Raw genomic sequence first — 17,182 nt, 5'->3', positions numbered from 1 at the left:
CCCCCCTGTTAGTGCCTAAACCTAAGACTCCCCTGTTGGTGCCTAAACCTAAGACCCCCCTGTTGGTGCCTAAACCTAAGACCCCCCTGTTGGTGCCTAAACCTAAGACCCCCCTGTTGGTGCCTAAACCTAAGACCCCCCTGTTGGTGCCTAAACCTAAGACCCCCCCTGTTGGTGCCTAAACCTAAGACCCCCCCTGTTGGTGCCTAAACCTAAGACCCCCCCTGTTGGTGCCTAAACCTAAGACCCCCCCCTGTTGGTGCCTAAACCTAAGACCCCCCCTGTTGGTGCCTAAACCTAAGACCCCCCTGTTGGTGCCTAAACCTAAGACCCCCCTGTTGGTTTTTTCGTTTAAAAATAATGTAAAAAAATGTACTGTTTTTCGTTTAAAAATAATGTTTAAAAAAAAATATTGTACTGTTTTTCGTTTAAAAATAATGTTTAAAAATGTATAAATCATTAAATAATGTGTAATCATGAGAAGCAGTAATAAAACATTAAGTCTCCGGGCGCCGCTTTTAAAACGTTATTTTTCACCGGCGCCCTTTTTTCCTATCGGGCGCCCATTAAACGATATTTATTATAGGAGTGAATGGCGGCGCCCGATTTGTCCACTAGCCTCAGGCGCCCGAATTTACTGTTTCCCCTGCTGTAGTGTGCTTATTGATTGAACAACAATGTACACAATTGTACTACAATGTAAACAATACCTGCTTGCAATGATATACATGGTACAGGGCAAAGTTTAAGGAGATTTTTGTGGGAAGCACTGTAGAGAGGTTGGTCAGCATAGGCAAATTACTGCAGTCTTTTGTGAACTGATACTCAATATTCATTTGCAATTACGGCCATTCGTAATTACGATTTGGAAATTCAATAGATTTTGCGTAATCCATTCGAAATTTTGATTAACTTTTAGCCAACTTTAGAGGTTGATAGTAAAGCCCTCATATGTGCTATCATCACCAAACGTACTATGTATGTTAAGCTGAATAATGAGAAGTTGAGAACAAGTTAAAAAAAATAAAAAATAAAAAAGATTAAAAAAATATATATATCTTGTAGTTGTAATTGACAATTTCACAACTGTTTCTCCTTTGTATTTTTAAAATGATAACATTCTTTTAACTTATTCCCACTATTCCCCTTCAGAGCGGTAACAATTTTGGAAATGTTATAATGTTTAAGTTAGCACAAAATTATGTGAAATTGAGAATTTACAATCTCTGACAACATTTACAAACAAAATTAACCACTTGAGGACCACAGTCTTTCTACCCCTTAAGGACCAGAGCCTTTTTCTCCATTCAGACCACTGCAGCTTTCACGGTTTATTGCTCGGTCATACAACCTACCACCTAAATGAATTTTACCTCCTTTTCTTGTCACTAATAAAGCTTTCTTTTGGTGCTTTTTGATTGCTGCTGGGAGTTTTACTTTTTATTATATTCATCAAAAAAGACATGAATTTTGTCAAAAAAAATACTTTTTTAACTTTCTGTGCTGACATTTTTCAAATAAAGTAAAATTTCCTATACATTTGAGCGCGAAAGTTATTCTGCTACATGTCTTTGATTAAAAAAAAAAAACATTCAGTGTATATTTATTGGATTGGATAAAAGTTATAGCATTTACAAACTATTTTGCCAAAAGTGAATTTTCCCATTTTCAAGCATCTCTGACTTTTCTGCCCACCTGTCATGTTTCATGAGGGGCTAAAATTCCAGGATAGTATAAATACCCCCCCAAATGACCCCATTTTGGAAAGAAGACATCCCAAAGTATTCACTGAGAGGTATGGTGAGTTCATAGAAGATTTTATTTTTTGTCACAAGTTAGTGGAAAATGACACTTTGTGACAAAAAAAAAGAAAAAAAAAGTTTCCATTTCTTCTAACTTTCGACAAAAAAAAATGAAATCTGCCACGGACTCACTATGCTCCTCTCTGAATACCTTGAAGGGTCTACTTTCCAAAATGGGGTCATTTGTGGGGTGTGTTTACTGTCCTTGCATTTTGGGGGGTGCTAAATTGTAAGCACCCCTGTAAAGCCTAAAGGTGCTCATTGGACTTTGGGCCCCTTAGCGCAGTTAGGCTGCAAAAAAGTGCCACACATGTGGTATTGCCGTACTCAGGAGAAGTAGTATAATTTGTTTTGGGGTGTATTTTTACACATACCCATGCTGGGTGGGAGAAATATCTCTGTAAATGACAATTGTTTGATTTTTTTTACACACAATTGTCCATTTACAGAGATATTTCTCCCACTCAGCATGGGTATGTGTAAAAATACACCCCAAAACACATTACACTACTTCTCCTGAGTACGGCAATACCACATGTGTGGTAGTTTTTTGCACCCTAACTGCGCTAAGGGGCCCAAAGTCCAATGAGTACCTTTAGGATTTCACAGGTCATTTTGAGACATTTGTTTTTAAGACTACTCCTCACAGTTTAGGGTCCCTAAAATGCTAGGGCAGTATAGGAACCCCAGAAATGACCCCATTTTAGAAAGAAGACACCCCAAGGTATTCCGTTAGGAGTATGGTGAGTTCATAGAAGATTTTATTTTTTGTCACAAGTTAGCGGAAATTGATTTTAATGATTTTTTTCTCAAAGTGTCATTTTCCGCTAACTTGTGACAAAAAATAAAATCTTCTATGAACTTACCATACTCCTAACGGAATACCTTGGGGTGTCTTCTTTCTAAAATGAGGTCATTTGTGGGGTTCCTATACTGCCCTGGCATTTTAGGGGCCCTAAACTGTGACGAGTAGTCTTAAAAACAAATGTCTCAAAATGACCGTTGAAATCCTAAAGGTACTCATTGGACTTTGGGCCCCTTAGCGCAGTTAGGGTGCAAAAAAGTGCCACACATGTGGTACCGCCATACTCAGGAGAAGTAGTATAATGTGTTTTGGGGTGTATTTTTACATATACCCATGCTGGATGGGAGAAATATCTCTGTAAATGACAATTGTTTGATTTTTTTTACACACAATTGTCCATTTACAGAGATATTTCTCCCACTCAGCATGGGTATGTGTAAAAATACACCCCAAAACACATTATACTACTTCTCCTGAGTACGGCAATACCACATGTGTGGTACTTTTTTTGCACCCTAACTGCGCTAAGGGGCCCAAAGTCCAATGAGTACCTTTAGTATTTCACAGGTCATTTTTGTTTCAAGACTACTCCTCACGGTTTAGGGCCCCTAAAATGCCAAGGCAGTATAGGAACCCCACAAATGACCCCATTTTAGAAAGAAGACACCCCAAGGTATTCCGTTAGGAGTATGGTGAGTTCATAGAAGATTTTATTTTTTGTCACAAGTTAGCGGAAATTGATTTTAATTGTTTTTCTTCACAAAGTGTCATATTCCGCTAACTTGTGACAAAAAAATAAAATCTTCTATGAACTCACCATACTCCTAACGGAATACCTTTGGGTGTCTTCTTTCTAGAATGGGGTCATTTATGGGGTTCCTATACTGCCCTGGCATTTTAGGGGCCCTAAACCGTGAGGAGTATGTGAGAATCCGCTCAGCTGCCTGCGCAGGCAGGCAGCTTTTTGACCATTGTTTAGGTTTGCATGCTGCAGGACTCTGGAACAGAGACCTGTCTTTCCATTGCAAGTTCTGGTCTGTTCTCTTGCTGGGGAATTTGCATACATTCGTTATGCAAATCCCCTACCTGCCTTCTTTGATGACTGGCACTATAAGAGCTTTATGTTTCCCAGAAGGCTTTGCTGGCCATTTCCCTTCCATGGTCTGTTCCTGATGGACACTGCTGGAGTGTCAGCCATTGCTATCTAGTATAGTTAATTCCTGGGGGTTTCTTTAGGCTCCCCTTCTAGCCCAGTCAGGTTGTATTATCTGTTTGTTTGTTCTGTTGCCATTGTCCTGTCCCAACGGTGGTCGACAGGAAATGGTTCTGATCTCTGTTCTTGGAGTATAGCTGGTGCAGCTGTTGCTACCAGCTAACTCTTCTGTTCTGTTTCCTGGGATCGCGCTAGCCACTTTTCGCTAGCGCTGGGGATCCTTCTGTTCTGTCTCCTGGGATCGCGCTAGCCACTTTTTGCTAGCGCTGGGGATCCTTCTGTTCTGTCTCCTGGGATCGCGCTAGCCACTTTCCGCTAGTGCTGTGGATCCTTCTGTTCTGCTACTCTGTACTTGGATCGCGCTAGCCACTTTTTCGCTAGTGCTGTGGATCCTATCTCTCGCTTGTCCCTGTTTTCGTGTGTCTGTCTTGTCTGCTACGCTTGCTGGAGGCTCGGTGAGGTAACCGTTAAGCAAGCGTTCGCGTCCTCTGTTTCATGTTTGTCTGTTAATGGTTAGGAAGGCGTGCTTGTCTCTATTGTGCTTATCACGTGGAGACCGCGCATAACCGCGTGCACTGTTGCGAATGAGTGCGGTGTTCGCGGTTAGCTAGCGTTTGTTATTTTCCGTATCTCCTCATTGTATTATTTGCTGTGCCTTTGCTACCCTCGTGCCCTGTTTTGCTCAGTCTTGTGTCTCTGTCGGCAATCGCCATTCTTGCGATTGCATTCCCACTTCGTTTCCGCCGTTGTGTGTTCACCGTCGCTGGGTGGCGACTAGTTTGGTGGACACACATTGGTTCTGTACCTTTGCTCTGTTTCTTGTGGGCTATCCAGCCTTGCCTGATCGTACCTTGTCCTGGATCTGTACAATTCCCGTCTGGCATCTGTGGCTGTGCAGCGACTGTGTTCGCCTGCACTCCACAGCGCCATCTGCCGGAGGGAATTGCCCTCTGCGGGTGCATAGCACCTAGCCTGGGTGTCCTCAAATATACGCTTGTGGAGGAAATCCGCTGCGTCAACGCACGTCTGGTGCGCTGACCGCGAATACGATTCCACAATCGTTACAGAGTAGTCTTGAAACCAAATGTCGCAAAATGACCTGTGAAATCCTAAAGGTACTCATTGGACTTTGGGCCCCTTAGCGCACTTAGGGTGTAAAAAAGTGCCACACATGTGGTACTGCCGTACTCAGGAGAAGTAGTATAATGTGTTTTGTGGTGTATTTTTACACATACCCATGCTGGGTGGTAGAAATATCTCTGTACATGACAATTGTTTGATTTTTTTTTTTACACACAATTGTCCATTTACAGAGAGATTTCTCCCACCCAGCATGGGTATGTGTAAAAATACACCCTAAAACACATTATACTACTTCTCCTGAGTACGGCGATACCACATGTGTGACACTTTTTTTGCAGCCTAGGTGCGCTAAGGTGCCCAAAGTCCTATTCACAGGTCATTTTGAGGCATTTGTTTTCTAGACTACTCCTCACGGTTTAGGGCCCCTAAAATGCCAGGGCAGTATAGGCACCCACAAGTGACCCCATTTTAGAAAGAAGACACCCCAAGGTATTCCGTTAGGTGTATCGCGAGTTCATAGATTTTATTTTTTGTCACAAGTTAGTGAAAAATGACACTTTGTGAAGAAAAAAACAATAAAAATCAATTTCTGCTAACTTTTGACAAAAAATAAAATCTTCTATGAACTCGTCATACACCTAACAGAATACCTTGGGGTGTCTTTTTTCTAAAATGGGGTCACTTGTGGGGTTCCTATACCGCCCTGGCATTTTACGGGCCCAAAACCGTGAGTAGTGTGGAAACCAAATGTCTCAAAATGACTGTTCAGGGGTATAAGCATCTGCAAATTTTGATGACAGGTGGTCTATGAGGGGGCGAATTTTGTGGAACCGGTCATAAGCAAGGTGGCCTTTTAGATGACAGGTTGTATTGGGCCTGATCTGATGGATAGGAGTGCTAGGGGGGTGACAGGAGGTGATTGATGGGTGTCTCAGGGGGTGATTAGAGGGCAAAATAGATGCACTCAATGCACTGGGGAGGTGATCGGAAGGGGGTCTGAGGGGGATCTGAGGGTTTGACCGAGTGATCAGGAGCCCACACGGGGCAAATTAGGGCCTGATCTGATGGGTAGGTGTGCTAGGGGGTGACAGGTGGTGACAGGAGGTGATTGATGGGTGTCTCAAGGTGTGATTAGTGGGGGGAATAGATGCAAGTAATGCACTGGCGAGGTGATCAGGGCTGGGGTCTGAGGGTGTGGGCGGGTGATTGGGTGCCCTAGGGGCAGATAGGGGTCTAATCTGATGGGTAGCAGTGACAGGGGGTGATTGATGGGTAATTAGTGGGTGTTTAGAGGAGAGAGCAGATGCAATGCACTTGGGAGGTTAATGCACTGGTGAATTGATAAGGGGGGGTCAGAGGGCAATCTGAGCGTGTGGGCGGGTGATTGGGTGCCTGCAAGGGGCAGATTAGGGTCTGATCTGATAGGTAACAGTGACAGGTGGTGATAGGGGGTGATTGATGGGTGATTGATGGATAATTAGTGGGTGTTTAGAGAAGATAACAGATGTAAACAATACATTTGGGAGGTAATCTGACGGCGGGTATGCGGGCGATCTAATGGTGTGGGTGGGTGATCAGATTGCCCGCAAGGGGCAGGTTAGGGGCTGATTGATGGGTGGCAGTGACAGGGGGTGATTGATGGGTGATAGGTGATTGGCGGGTGATTGACAGGTGATCAGTGGGTTATTACAGGGAAGAACAGATGTAATTAATGCACTGGTGAATTGATAAGGGGGGGTCAGAGGGCAATCTGAGCGTGTGGGCGGGTGATTGGGTGCCCGCAAGGAGCAGATTAGGGTCTGCTCTGATAGGTAACAGTGACAGGTGGTGATAGGGGGTGATTGATGGGTAATTAGTGGGTGTTTAGAGAAGATAACAGATGTAAACACTGCACTTGGGAGGTGATCTGATGTCGGATCTGCGGGCGATCTATTGGTGTGGATGGGTGATCAGATTGCCCGCAAGGGGCAGGTTAGGGGCTGATTGTTGGGTGGCAGTGACAGGGGGTGATTGATGGGTGATTGATGGGTGATTGATGGGTGATTGACAGGTGATTGACAGGTGATAAGGGGGGATAGATGCATACAGTACATGGGGGGGGGGGGGGGGTTCTGGGGAGAATCTGAGGGGTGGGGGGTGATCAGGAGGAAGCAGGCGGCAGTTTAGGGACTAAAAAAAAGATAGCGTTGACAAATAGTGACAGGGAGTGATTGATGGGTTATTAGGGGGGTGATTGGGTGCAAACAGTGGTCTGGGGGGTGGGCAGGGGGGGGTCTGAGGGGTGCTGTGGGCGATAAGGGGGCGGGGGGGGCAGATCAGTGTGTTTGGGTGCAGACTAGGGTGGCTGCAGCCTGCCCTGGTGGTCCCTCGGACACTGGGACCACCAGGGCAGGAGGCAGCTTGTATACATTACAAAGTGTATTATACACTTTGTAGCGGCGATCGCGGGGTTAACATCTCGCCGGCGCTTCCGTATGGCCGGCGGGATGTTGCGGCGGGTGGGCGGAGCCAGTTGCCGGGGGAAGCGCGCGTCATCAATGACGCGAGCGCTCCCCCGGCATGCGAAAAGGACGCAACGCCCTTGAGCGTATTGCGGTCCTTTAGGGATCCACTTTGCCGCCGCCCATCGGCTGTGGGCGGTCGGCAAGTGGTTAATCATGATGTCTTAAGAAATTTCAGGTTAGGATTTTGCATCGTAATTGTGAATTACGTTGCAAAATAACGATTCAGGTGCATGATGAGTTGCAATGCTCTATGCTGTCTAGTTTTTTCGTCTGCTTGGGAATCGGATAGCAGCCTAATGTGGAAGATTTGCATAAGTGGAAAAGGGCCTTAAATCTGGCGGTACACTGAAGAATGAAGAGGGGGCTGGCAATGAATACTTAAAGGGACCCCGGGCAGTAATTACAATCAAAACTTTTACTTACCTGGGGCTTCCTCCACCCCACCGTAGGCCTCGAGGTCCCCCGCTTCCCTCCTGGCTCTTCTGCAGGTCCCGCTGGCGGCTCTGTTGCCGGCGACACCCGGGCCGACACTTCCTGATTTTGAATCTCTGGTGCCCGCTTCGTATCATCGCACTGACCGTTCAGCATCATCACGTCGTCCAGCGTGCCAGTATTGCGCATGTGCGGTTTCGAAGGTAGGAAACTGTGCATGAGCAGTACTGTCATGCCGGCCGCCATGATGACGCTGAGTGGCCAGCGTGATGACGCAAAGCGGGTGCCAAGGATTCAAAATCAGGAAGTGTGTCGCCGGCAACAGAACCACCAGTGGGACCCGCAGAAGAGCCAGGAGGATGCGGCCTACGGTGGGCTGGAGGAAGCCCCATGGTAAGTGAAAGTTTTGATTTTAACTACTGCTCGGGGTCCCTTTAAAGACCCTGCACAAAATGGGGCGGGGAAGAAAATCAGAAGAGGACATTGACAGACATAATACAGTACATTTTGGTGTGTTTGTGTGTTTTGATAATTCTATGTGGGTAGGTAAAACTTTAAAGGGAATCTGAAGTGAAAATAAACTTATCATACAATGATTTGTATGTGTCACAGCTAAGAAATAGAACATTGGTAGCAAAGATATGAGTCTTATATTGTTCCTAGTACAAGAAGGGTTAAGAAACTTCAGTTGTTATCTATGAAAAAGAGCTTCTCTGAGCTCTCTTGATCTACAGCGCTGTTTTATGAAGCGCTTATCTCAAAATGTCTCTCACTGTTTCTTGTTTGTTTAAAGCGGATCCGAGATGAAAAACTAACTATAACAAGGAATTTGTCTATATATCTTATCTAAAGTTTAGAAAGCAAATCTAGCTGGAAACAGCTTCAACAGTTTATGATTATTTATTCCTGTGATACAATGAGAGTGGCCATGTTTTGTTTGTCACATTACACACAGGCTATCTGATGTGTATCTCCAGCCCTCATCCTGTAAAAACTTCACTCCCCTCTCCTCCTCCCTCCTCCCCTCTGCCTCTGAAATATCTGGCTAGTAACACCTTCTCCTCCTCCTGCCCAGACTGAGCTCCCATAAGCCCTTGCTACTAAGGCTCAGAGTGCCAAAGCACTCTAGAGAAGCTGTGGGTGGGGCTTGTTTAGTTTATAGGGAATTAGAGTATTAAAACAAAACAAAAAAGTGTTTGGCTTGAGGAATGCCCTATACACTATATGAAAGGAACACAATTATGCAATGAGTAAAAGTTTATCTCGGATCCACTTTAAGGTTTTACTGCAGGAAAGTTCAAAGGGTCATTAGCTCTGTGCCGTTTCACAGTTTAAAATACAGTGTGCAGTTTGTAAATAGCAAATACAATGGAATGATGTACTGTTATAACAAAACAAAAAAAGCTATATAGCTGAAAAGAAAAATGAGACTCTTTTCTTCACTACTAATGTTTTATAACTTATCCATACGACACATAAAAGTCATTATATTATAATTTTATTTATTTATTTATTTATTTAGCTTCAGTGTCACTTTAAGAAAACAATGTGTTAAAAAAATAATAATTCAACAACTTTTTATGCACCAGGCTCTGGGTCTTTGTTATAATGATTTCAATAATTTTCAGCCCTGTCTTTTCTAATACAAATACTTTCTTTTTTTTTAGGCAACTGAGTTCACGCAACATTCTTTTTAAGCCTCTTTCTCTTCACAACACATAACAATTTTGTGCTGGTTATATTTCCCTACAGAATGTGGAAAGACGATTCTGGATAGCTCAAGGATAGTTGGCGGAACGGATGCCAGGGTGGGTGCATGGCCTTGGATTGCTTCCCTCTATTATAATGGGAGACAAGTATGTGGAGCATCGCTGCTGAACAATGAGTGGCTGGTGTCAGCAGCACACTGTGTCTACGGGTACGTCATCATTTTACATTCCACTAAAATCCAAACTTGTTCTTTAGAGAGTTTTTACAGTTCTTGTTGTACTTTTCTTTCTTTTGTACTTTTCCAATTATCTTTTGTTGCGCAGTGCACTCGGCCCACCTGTGACAATGCGCACAGCAAAGTGTTACCTGCCTACTCAGGAGACATGGGGCAGTCTCCGTACCTAGAATTATATTATTATAATCATTCTTATTGTCTGCCTCCGTTACATTTCCACTTACTCCGAAACAGTAAACAAGAGGGGCCATGCTCTGCTTCGCGGAAGCCCTGAAGTGACTTTGTTGCCTGGAGAATCACAGAGCAGAACAGAAGAAGGAATAAATTAGTTCCAGAAAATGGTTTCATTCTGATCGGTAGGACGATTGTATGCAGTGAACTTTGGATCCTTGTTTGTGTTGGTAGACATCCTATTGAACACCTTGACGACCTGGCTTATGATCCCCCCTCCCCACATACATTCAATAAGGGCACTGAAGAAATTTGGGCACCAGATGAGGGAGCTGCTGGTATAACCCTAAGCCCCCCCCCCCACCCACATGGCTATTCCTAACTCTAAGACCCCCCCCCAGCAAAGCCTAGCTCTAACCCATCCCGGGTTACCTAGCTCTAAGAACCCCCCACGGCAAAGCCTAAGCCTAACTCCTCCCGGGATACCTAACCCTAAGATTCCCCCCCCCCCAAAGGAGATGCCTAATCCTAAGACACCCCCCCAAGATACCTAACCCTAAGACCCCCCACGGATATACCTAACCCTAAGCACACCCACTATCTACCAATAATATGATTGCTGCCATAGGCGCGTACGTTAATAGGCTTGATTAGTACCTATCAAGGGTAATTTGGGTGCTGGAGGCACAAACTGTGGCCCAAACTACCTGTAATAGATGCGAGTTGTAGCTTATAACATAGGCACCTATGGTGGCACCCATTTTACCCGGGGGCCTCTGGCGCCCAAAGTAACTGCTTTGACTTTAAAAGTAAGCATTCACTTGGCCCAAATGATCCCAAGTACAGACATTGGCCACAATTCACTAAGCTCATCTTCTGTCTTTAATAACGATTCTGTGTTGTTCTGTTATCACCATGGTGATAAATCATGTAGTATTCGCTAAGCGATTTACCTCAGGCAAACCTTAAAATAAGGATTCTCTCTCTAAGTTAAGGCGTGATTTTTAAAGATAAAGAGGAACTCCAGCCTAAACAAACATACTGTCATTAAGTTACATTAGTTATGTTAATTAAAATAGATAGGTAATATAATCTCTTACCCACCCTGTTTTAAAAGAACAGGCAAATGTTTGATTTCATGATGGCAGCCACCTTTTTGGTTGAAAAGAGGTGACAGGGAGCATGAGACAAAGTTCCAACTGTCCTGTGTCCTGAGCACCTCTCCCAGTTGCTAGGCAACGTGAACAACAACATAGGAAATCCCATCATGCTCTGCACAGCATCAGGGAAAAAAAGCCCGGGCATTTTTTCTTTGATGGGTGGAGCTAAGCTAAAAATGCAGCTAAAAATGATGCTTTGGTAAGAAAAACAAAGTTCTGATGCTGTGAAACTGTTAAAGAAACACCAAGCCTTTTCAGTTCTGCTGAAAAGATTTTTAGTCCGGAGGTTCACTTTAAGGTATCAATCCTTAAAATAACTACAGAATTTTAAAGTTAAAGACAGTGGCGTTGATTCACAAAAGAGTGCTAACTGATAGCACGGGCATGCTATGCAGTTAACACGCAAAGTACTGCGCGTGCACTTTTGCATGCGTAAAGTCTTGCGCCCGCATGATAACTAATGGTTGCGCGATAACTCAGACTTTTGCGCCCCAGATCGCGTGCAAACGTTGGTTATCGCGTGATGCGAGCGTAGCACTTCGCGTGTTAACGGCATAGCACGCACATGCTATCAGTTAGCGCTCTTTTGTGAAACAACCCCAGGATGTTAATTCACAGAGAGGAATGCAAGTGTTAAGTGTGGGAGGAGTTATCAAATGGACTGAGCTGTCGTTGAGTGTTACTGCAGTGTAAAGTGAAGCATTCTGAGCTGTCTGCTTTATTTTTTACTAGCTTATGCAGCAGAAGGGGACTCTGTATTGAGAGGAATATACACAGCATGCACACAATAATGGAGGGAGAGAAACCAAGCAAGCATATATATATATATATATATATATATATATATATATATATATATATATATATATATATATATATACTCAGTCACACATACACACGCGCACACACACACAAAGCCACAGCCTCTTTCTCTCCTTTCCTTGCTGTCCTACACAGGCTAGCTGTAATTGTCCTGGCAGCAGAAGAGGACTGGAGGACTGGAGTGATAAGGCAATGCTCTCACTGTGAAATATTTGTTAATAAGCAGTGCTGCTCATCCAATATTCAGGTATCCGAACTACCTAGATAATCCGAACTTTGAATTGGAATTCGGATATCTTTGTAAATCCGAATAGCACTATCCGAGCACATTCGGATTTTCCATGTAAAATCCAAAATCCGGGCGGATAGTTAGTTAGGATATCCGAGCAGAGGCCTTCAATGGCAAAAATCCCTTTCGGAGGCATTCAGACCTAGAGAGAGAGAGGGGGGGGGGGGGGGGAGGGGGGTGTTTGGAAGCAATTTAAGCCATTTACAGGCCACTTTCTATCCGGATATCCGAATCCGACCGGATATCCAGGATATTGGGTTCGGATATCCGATTCTACTCGGATACCAAAAAGTTTGGATTCGGATATCCGATTCGGTTCTGGATATCTGGGTATCCAAATCCGAATTCAATTTGAATTTTGAAAAGGGGTATCCGAGCAGCACTGTTAATAAGGCAAGCTCCTTTAGTGAATTAACACTAATGTGTGGTAATAAGTTTTCACTTGCCTTATTATCACCAGCATAATCTTAGTGAATTGTGGCCTATTTCCATTGGAGTAGTCCCATACGGTATATTGTATGGTGCTCTGTGCTCACACAGTACCAGTTCTGAAAAATTAATACTAAAGCTGCTTCTACTGGACCAACTAGAGACCAGGTCATTAATACCCATGTGTTTGGTTAGCACATAATATCGCCTTGCAGGAATCTAAATGATGTTCCATTTGGTTGTGAAGCAGATTTTAGCGGTGGTGTTTACGGCATGCTTCCTTTCCTGATGCAGCACCAAGGTGCCAAGAACCAATCATTCAAACCAATAATTGTTTATCAACCAGAGCATGCTAATCATTTGCGTCATGGGGCTGATGACTAATTGGTTTGAGACTTTTAACTTAGCTGTTTAAAGGATCATAATAATTAAGTTAACAGCCCTTTCATAATTGCATTGTTGTTCCCGCTACTGTTATAATTTATAGTTTTCTGGCTGGAATCAGGGAATCTGCTGATAATTCTATGTTAGGGAACTCACGTCCTGTGGAGCAGTTAGAAAACATTAAGAGCTTTTCAATTATAATAAACTCTCTCACTTAATCCGATATAAAGCTTGAAATTATGTGTACCGTGAATAAGGTCAAAGATTATCTTGGAACATGGAGGACGAATCATTCAAGCTCATCACTCAGCCATTAATAATTTGAACTTTTATTTTTGTCTTCCCGCAGACGAAACTTAATACCGTCTAATTGGAGAGCCGTTTTAGGAATGCACGACAGTTCGAACCTGACTTACCCACCGGCAAAGTCCATATGGATTGACCAGATTGTCATCAACCCGCATTATAACAGACGCACTAAGGACTCTGACATAGCTATGATGCATCTAGAAGTTAGCGTCAATTACACAGGTAAATGGACAACAAAAAGGCAATGTCGTGGCATAATTATATCCTGCCTTGATTCCTTATTTGTCACATCCTGACTACTGTCAAAGCAACTTTACTGGACTATAAAAATTCAATCCATTGTTTTTCAGGAGCCAATAGTAGTCTTTGACATTTTTTTTCAGCAGCCAGGGGCGTAACTAGAGGGGAGCGGCACCTGTGATCACAGTGGGGCCCAGTGTTGTGGGCCGGGGGCCCTAACTACCGACCTTCCATTCCTCTGATACAGGATCTATACTTCAGATCAGGTGTTTTTGTGGCTATACCTGTTATGGGTGTGAAGATCATGATGGCCACACTTGTTTAATGACCCTTGTGAGACGGGTCCCAAGACCATTATGGGCACCAAGGGGAGGCATGGGAAGGGGTGTAACAGTTTAGGGGCCCATTAAAGTTTTACTAGGGGCCCCATGAGTTGTAGTTACGCCACTGTCAGCAGCTGCTATACATGAAAATGATGCCACCTCTACCCAAACGATCCAAATTCATTTTCACTTTTCACATGCTGTACGGTGAAGGCTCTGAGCCTTCCCTGTCTTTGCTTGCTCCTCTCGGGTTGTCACGTTGTGTGTATTCGACCAACTGGTTGTATACACATCCCTGAGCACTTGAGAGGGCTCAGAAGCATTCAGTACTTCCAAAAACAGAAAACTCCGGCACTGCACTTGTGCATTTGCAGTACCGAGCCGCCCTCTTTTTCCGAAGTTAGGATACATATAAATACAGGAGAGCTGTGCGGTGTATGCGCCTACACAAAATAATGCATTTTTCTCTGAGACCCCGGCTTTAAACTAAACTTTTATGGTAGTGGTTCCTGGCTGTTTGGTCTGCTGTAAGTATTTGCATGAGGGTGTTTGCATAAGAGTGTGTGAAGGGGTAATTGATTTTCCAGACCTTCTTCTACCCTCCTCTACCAGGTTCCCCTCCCGTGCTCCCTTGGATGTCACCACTCATCCTGCCATTGACAGAGCCACAAATCAGAGTGGCGGTAGTGACTGCCTACCTCTTCCAGTCTCAGGTCCCCACTTCCCTTCCGCTCAAGACACTGGGTCTCCTCTGCCTTGCTCTTGGTCTGAGTTTCCTTGCATGTTGCGTAAATTCATGTGATATGCGAAACACGGAAGAGAACAATTGGCTGCAGCAGAAGTGTAGGAGGGACCTGACACTGGAAGAGGTAACACCAAGTCAGAACCGGATCATCCACAAGGCAAACCTAGGTAGTTACCTAGGTCCTGGAGGGAGTCTAGGGGACTGGTAGATGCTAGCCCCTACCAAATCTTACTAAAAAAAGCCAGGTGACCATCAGTGGTGGGCAAAAGCTGCTATCTTGACTAGGGCCCTATTTAATATTAATACATCTTCCTCAAGCACTACAGCCACTCTGATATGTTCTTCTGTCAAAGGGTTGGATGAGCAGCAGCAACATCAAGGGGAGCATGGGAGTGGCCCTGGTGGAAGAAGAACAGGACTGGAGGCAAAGGGGGCAATTTTCCTCAGGGATCCAGAGCCTGTAGGGGTTTCCACGGTGTCTCCCCCCAACTTAACTGTTGCTCCCTGGAGCCTCTGCAGACTCATTGACAGAGTAGCGTCTCACCTGTCCCAGCAGGCGCGGTTATTTTGTCTGTGACTCTGTGCGCTCCCGTCTTCATCCACCACTGAGCTCATCTTCTCTGTTACCAATAGTGTGTTATTATGTAATAATACATGTCAGGTCATGGAGGATGAAGACAGGAGTGCATAGAACTACAGACTGACAGCAGCATGCTCAGGGGCCCTGGGGGGAAATTTGGCTGCATGAAAAGGCCCCTAATGCCGCTTTTTGGTCAGCAGGGGATGTCTGTTGAGTGGTCTCCAGGTCAATTTTGCCCAGGGGCCCCATTGTTGCTAGAACCGGCCCTGAAGGAGATAGAACAAAGTCTGGGCCTCCCCTTCCCATCAGCCACCTCACTAGATTTCCAGTCACAATGGCCACCACGGCCAAATTTCGTCAAGCGTGTGTACACAACTTTAGTGCATGTCTTTAACCAAAGTGCTTTCACTGAGCTGGGACTTTGCATTGAATATTATTACAGAAACAGCCTAGTTGGACAGGCGAGGCCTGATTTAGTTGCACAAGCCACTAGAGCACACTGTGGCAATAATTTTGCTTCGAGAGTTGATATAGGTTTCAAGATATACTGAGCGTGCTGCAAAATCTCACAGATCAGCTCAAGGGTATTTATCATTATATCACACAGAGAAGATACAGATCCGTGAAATAATGTTGGACTTGAAGGCCGGGTGTTCTGTTATGTAAAATAAATAAACTACAGAGTGGAGCAATTTATGATAATTCAAAATCCCCATCTACTCTAGGAACACAGGTGTAGTCTCTATTTGCATATTTTCTCATGTTAAGTCTCCCATTACGAGTTAAACTATTATAACCTCACACATGAGAGCACTTATCACCAGGAAAGGGAGGCGGGACGCACCAGCCAGATGTCAATGACTGCAATGTGAGAAGTAATATCAATTAGCAATTAAAGCTGAAATGCTGAGTAGAAATGAGAATCAGAAGTAAATTTGTAATGATGATGCACAAATCTGACATCAGCTCTGCCTGCCTCCGTAGAGATAACTTGTAACTTAATGTGGAGAAAATTCCTATATTTTTTTATTTGCCGTTATAGCTGTTAGGGATGGTTGGAAATGGCCTTTTTCGATTCCACAGTAATTCCTATTTTTTGCCAATGCCAATTTCCAATGTTTAGTTTTTTCCATTAATGATTTTCCAATTTCCGATTTTCAGTTTTTCCCATTTCCAATTTTTTTTATTTCCGAGGAGTATATCTTTTTTTTTTTTTTTTTGCATTAGAGAATGCAACATATATCTTTTATTGGTCTAAAATGATTGCATTAATCCAATTTTTGCATAAAAATTCTGCATTCTCAGATTGGTCCAATGCTTCCGAGTTCTGTGATTGGGTTAACATTACAACGCTATGGTAAATGGGATTTCCGCTGAATTCCAATTTCCGAATTCCGTTTTCTAAGTTTCAATCAGAAATGCTGATTTACGATCGGAAATGCGGAAATTTCAATTCCGCAGAGTCCAAATGAGCATCCTTAATAGCTCTTCTGTGCACGTCTGCTCCACCACCACAAGCTCAAAAGGCCCACATTTTCAGAAATAAATTATGACCAAGTACCTGTTTCTTAAAGCAGTAGGATTAGCCATACTATGCCAGGGTAAAACAACACATATATAAGTAGATAAATACTTGATCTACATACATAACACATGTATTGTACTATCCACGTTTTGATTTCAGTGAATGTTATATCGTAAATGACGAGAATTCTGTTCCTGGTGGGGGCCATGTCTTTTGCCCACAGTTAAGGCTAACTTGTGATGTCATTTCTGCCCTTTACTTTTTTTCTTGTCTCCTCCAATCGCTGAGTGAGTACGGGATTAGGTTTCAGACAAGCAGCAGGCAGGGAAATAAAGGGAAGAGGAGGAATATATTATATATAAAAAGAACCCCCAGCATGCAATTCTTTGGCACCGACTACTAAAGGGCCAGTGCTCCTAAG

At 43.9% G+C, this 17,182-nt stretch overlaps 1 protein-coding gene across 1 annotated transcript in view; it reads left to right on the top strand.

Annotated features, from left to right (window-relative positions):
• LOC137547228 (enteropeptidase-like) overlaps nucleotides 1-17,182 on the top strand; it is a 110,387-nt gene that overhangs the window by 51,668 nt on the left and 41,537 nt on the right. Inside the window, exons 4-5 of the mRNA XM_068270574.1 lie at nucleotides 9,592-9,757; nucleotides 13,389-13,570. Of these exons, the coding sequence (XP_068126675.1) occupies nucleotides 9,592-9,757; nucleotides 13,389-13,570 (348 nt within the window). The remainder of the gene's footprint in view (nucleotides 1-9,591; nucleotides 9,758-13,388; nucleotides 13,571-17,182) is intronic.

Source organism: Hyperolius riggenbachi, chromosome 2 (assembly GCF_040937935.1).
Source record: "Hyperolius riggenbachi isolate aHypRig1 chromosome 2, aHypRig1.pri, whole genome shotgun sequence".
NCBI classification, from domain to species: Eukaryota; Metazoa; Chordata; class Amphibia; order Anura; family Hyperoliidae; genus Hyperolius; species Hyperolius riggenbachi.
Note: the sequence above shows the minus strand (reverse complement) of the source record. Positions and strands in the feature narration are given on the sequence as shown.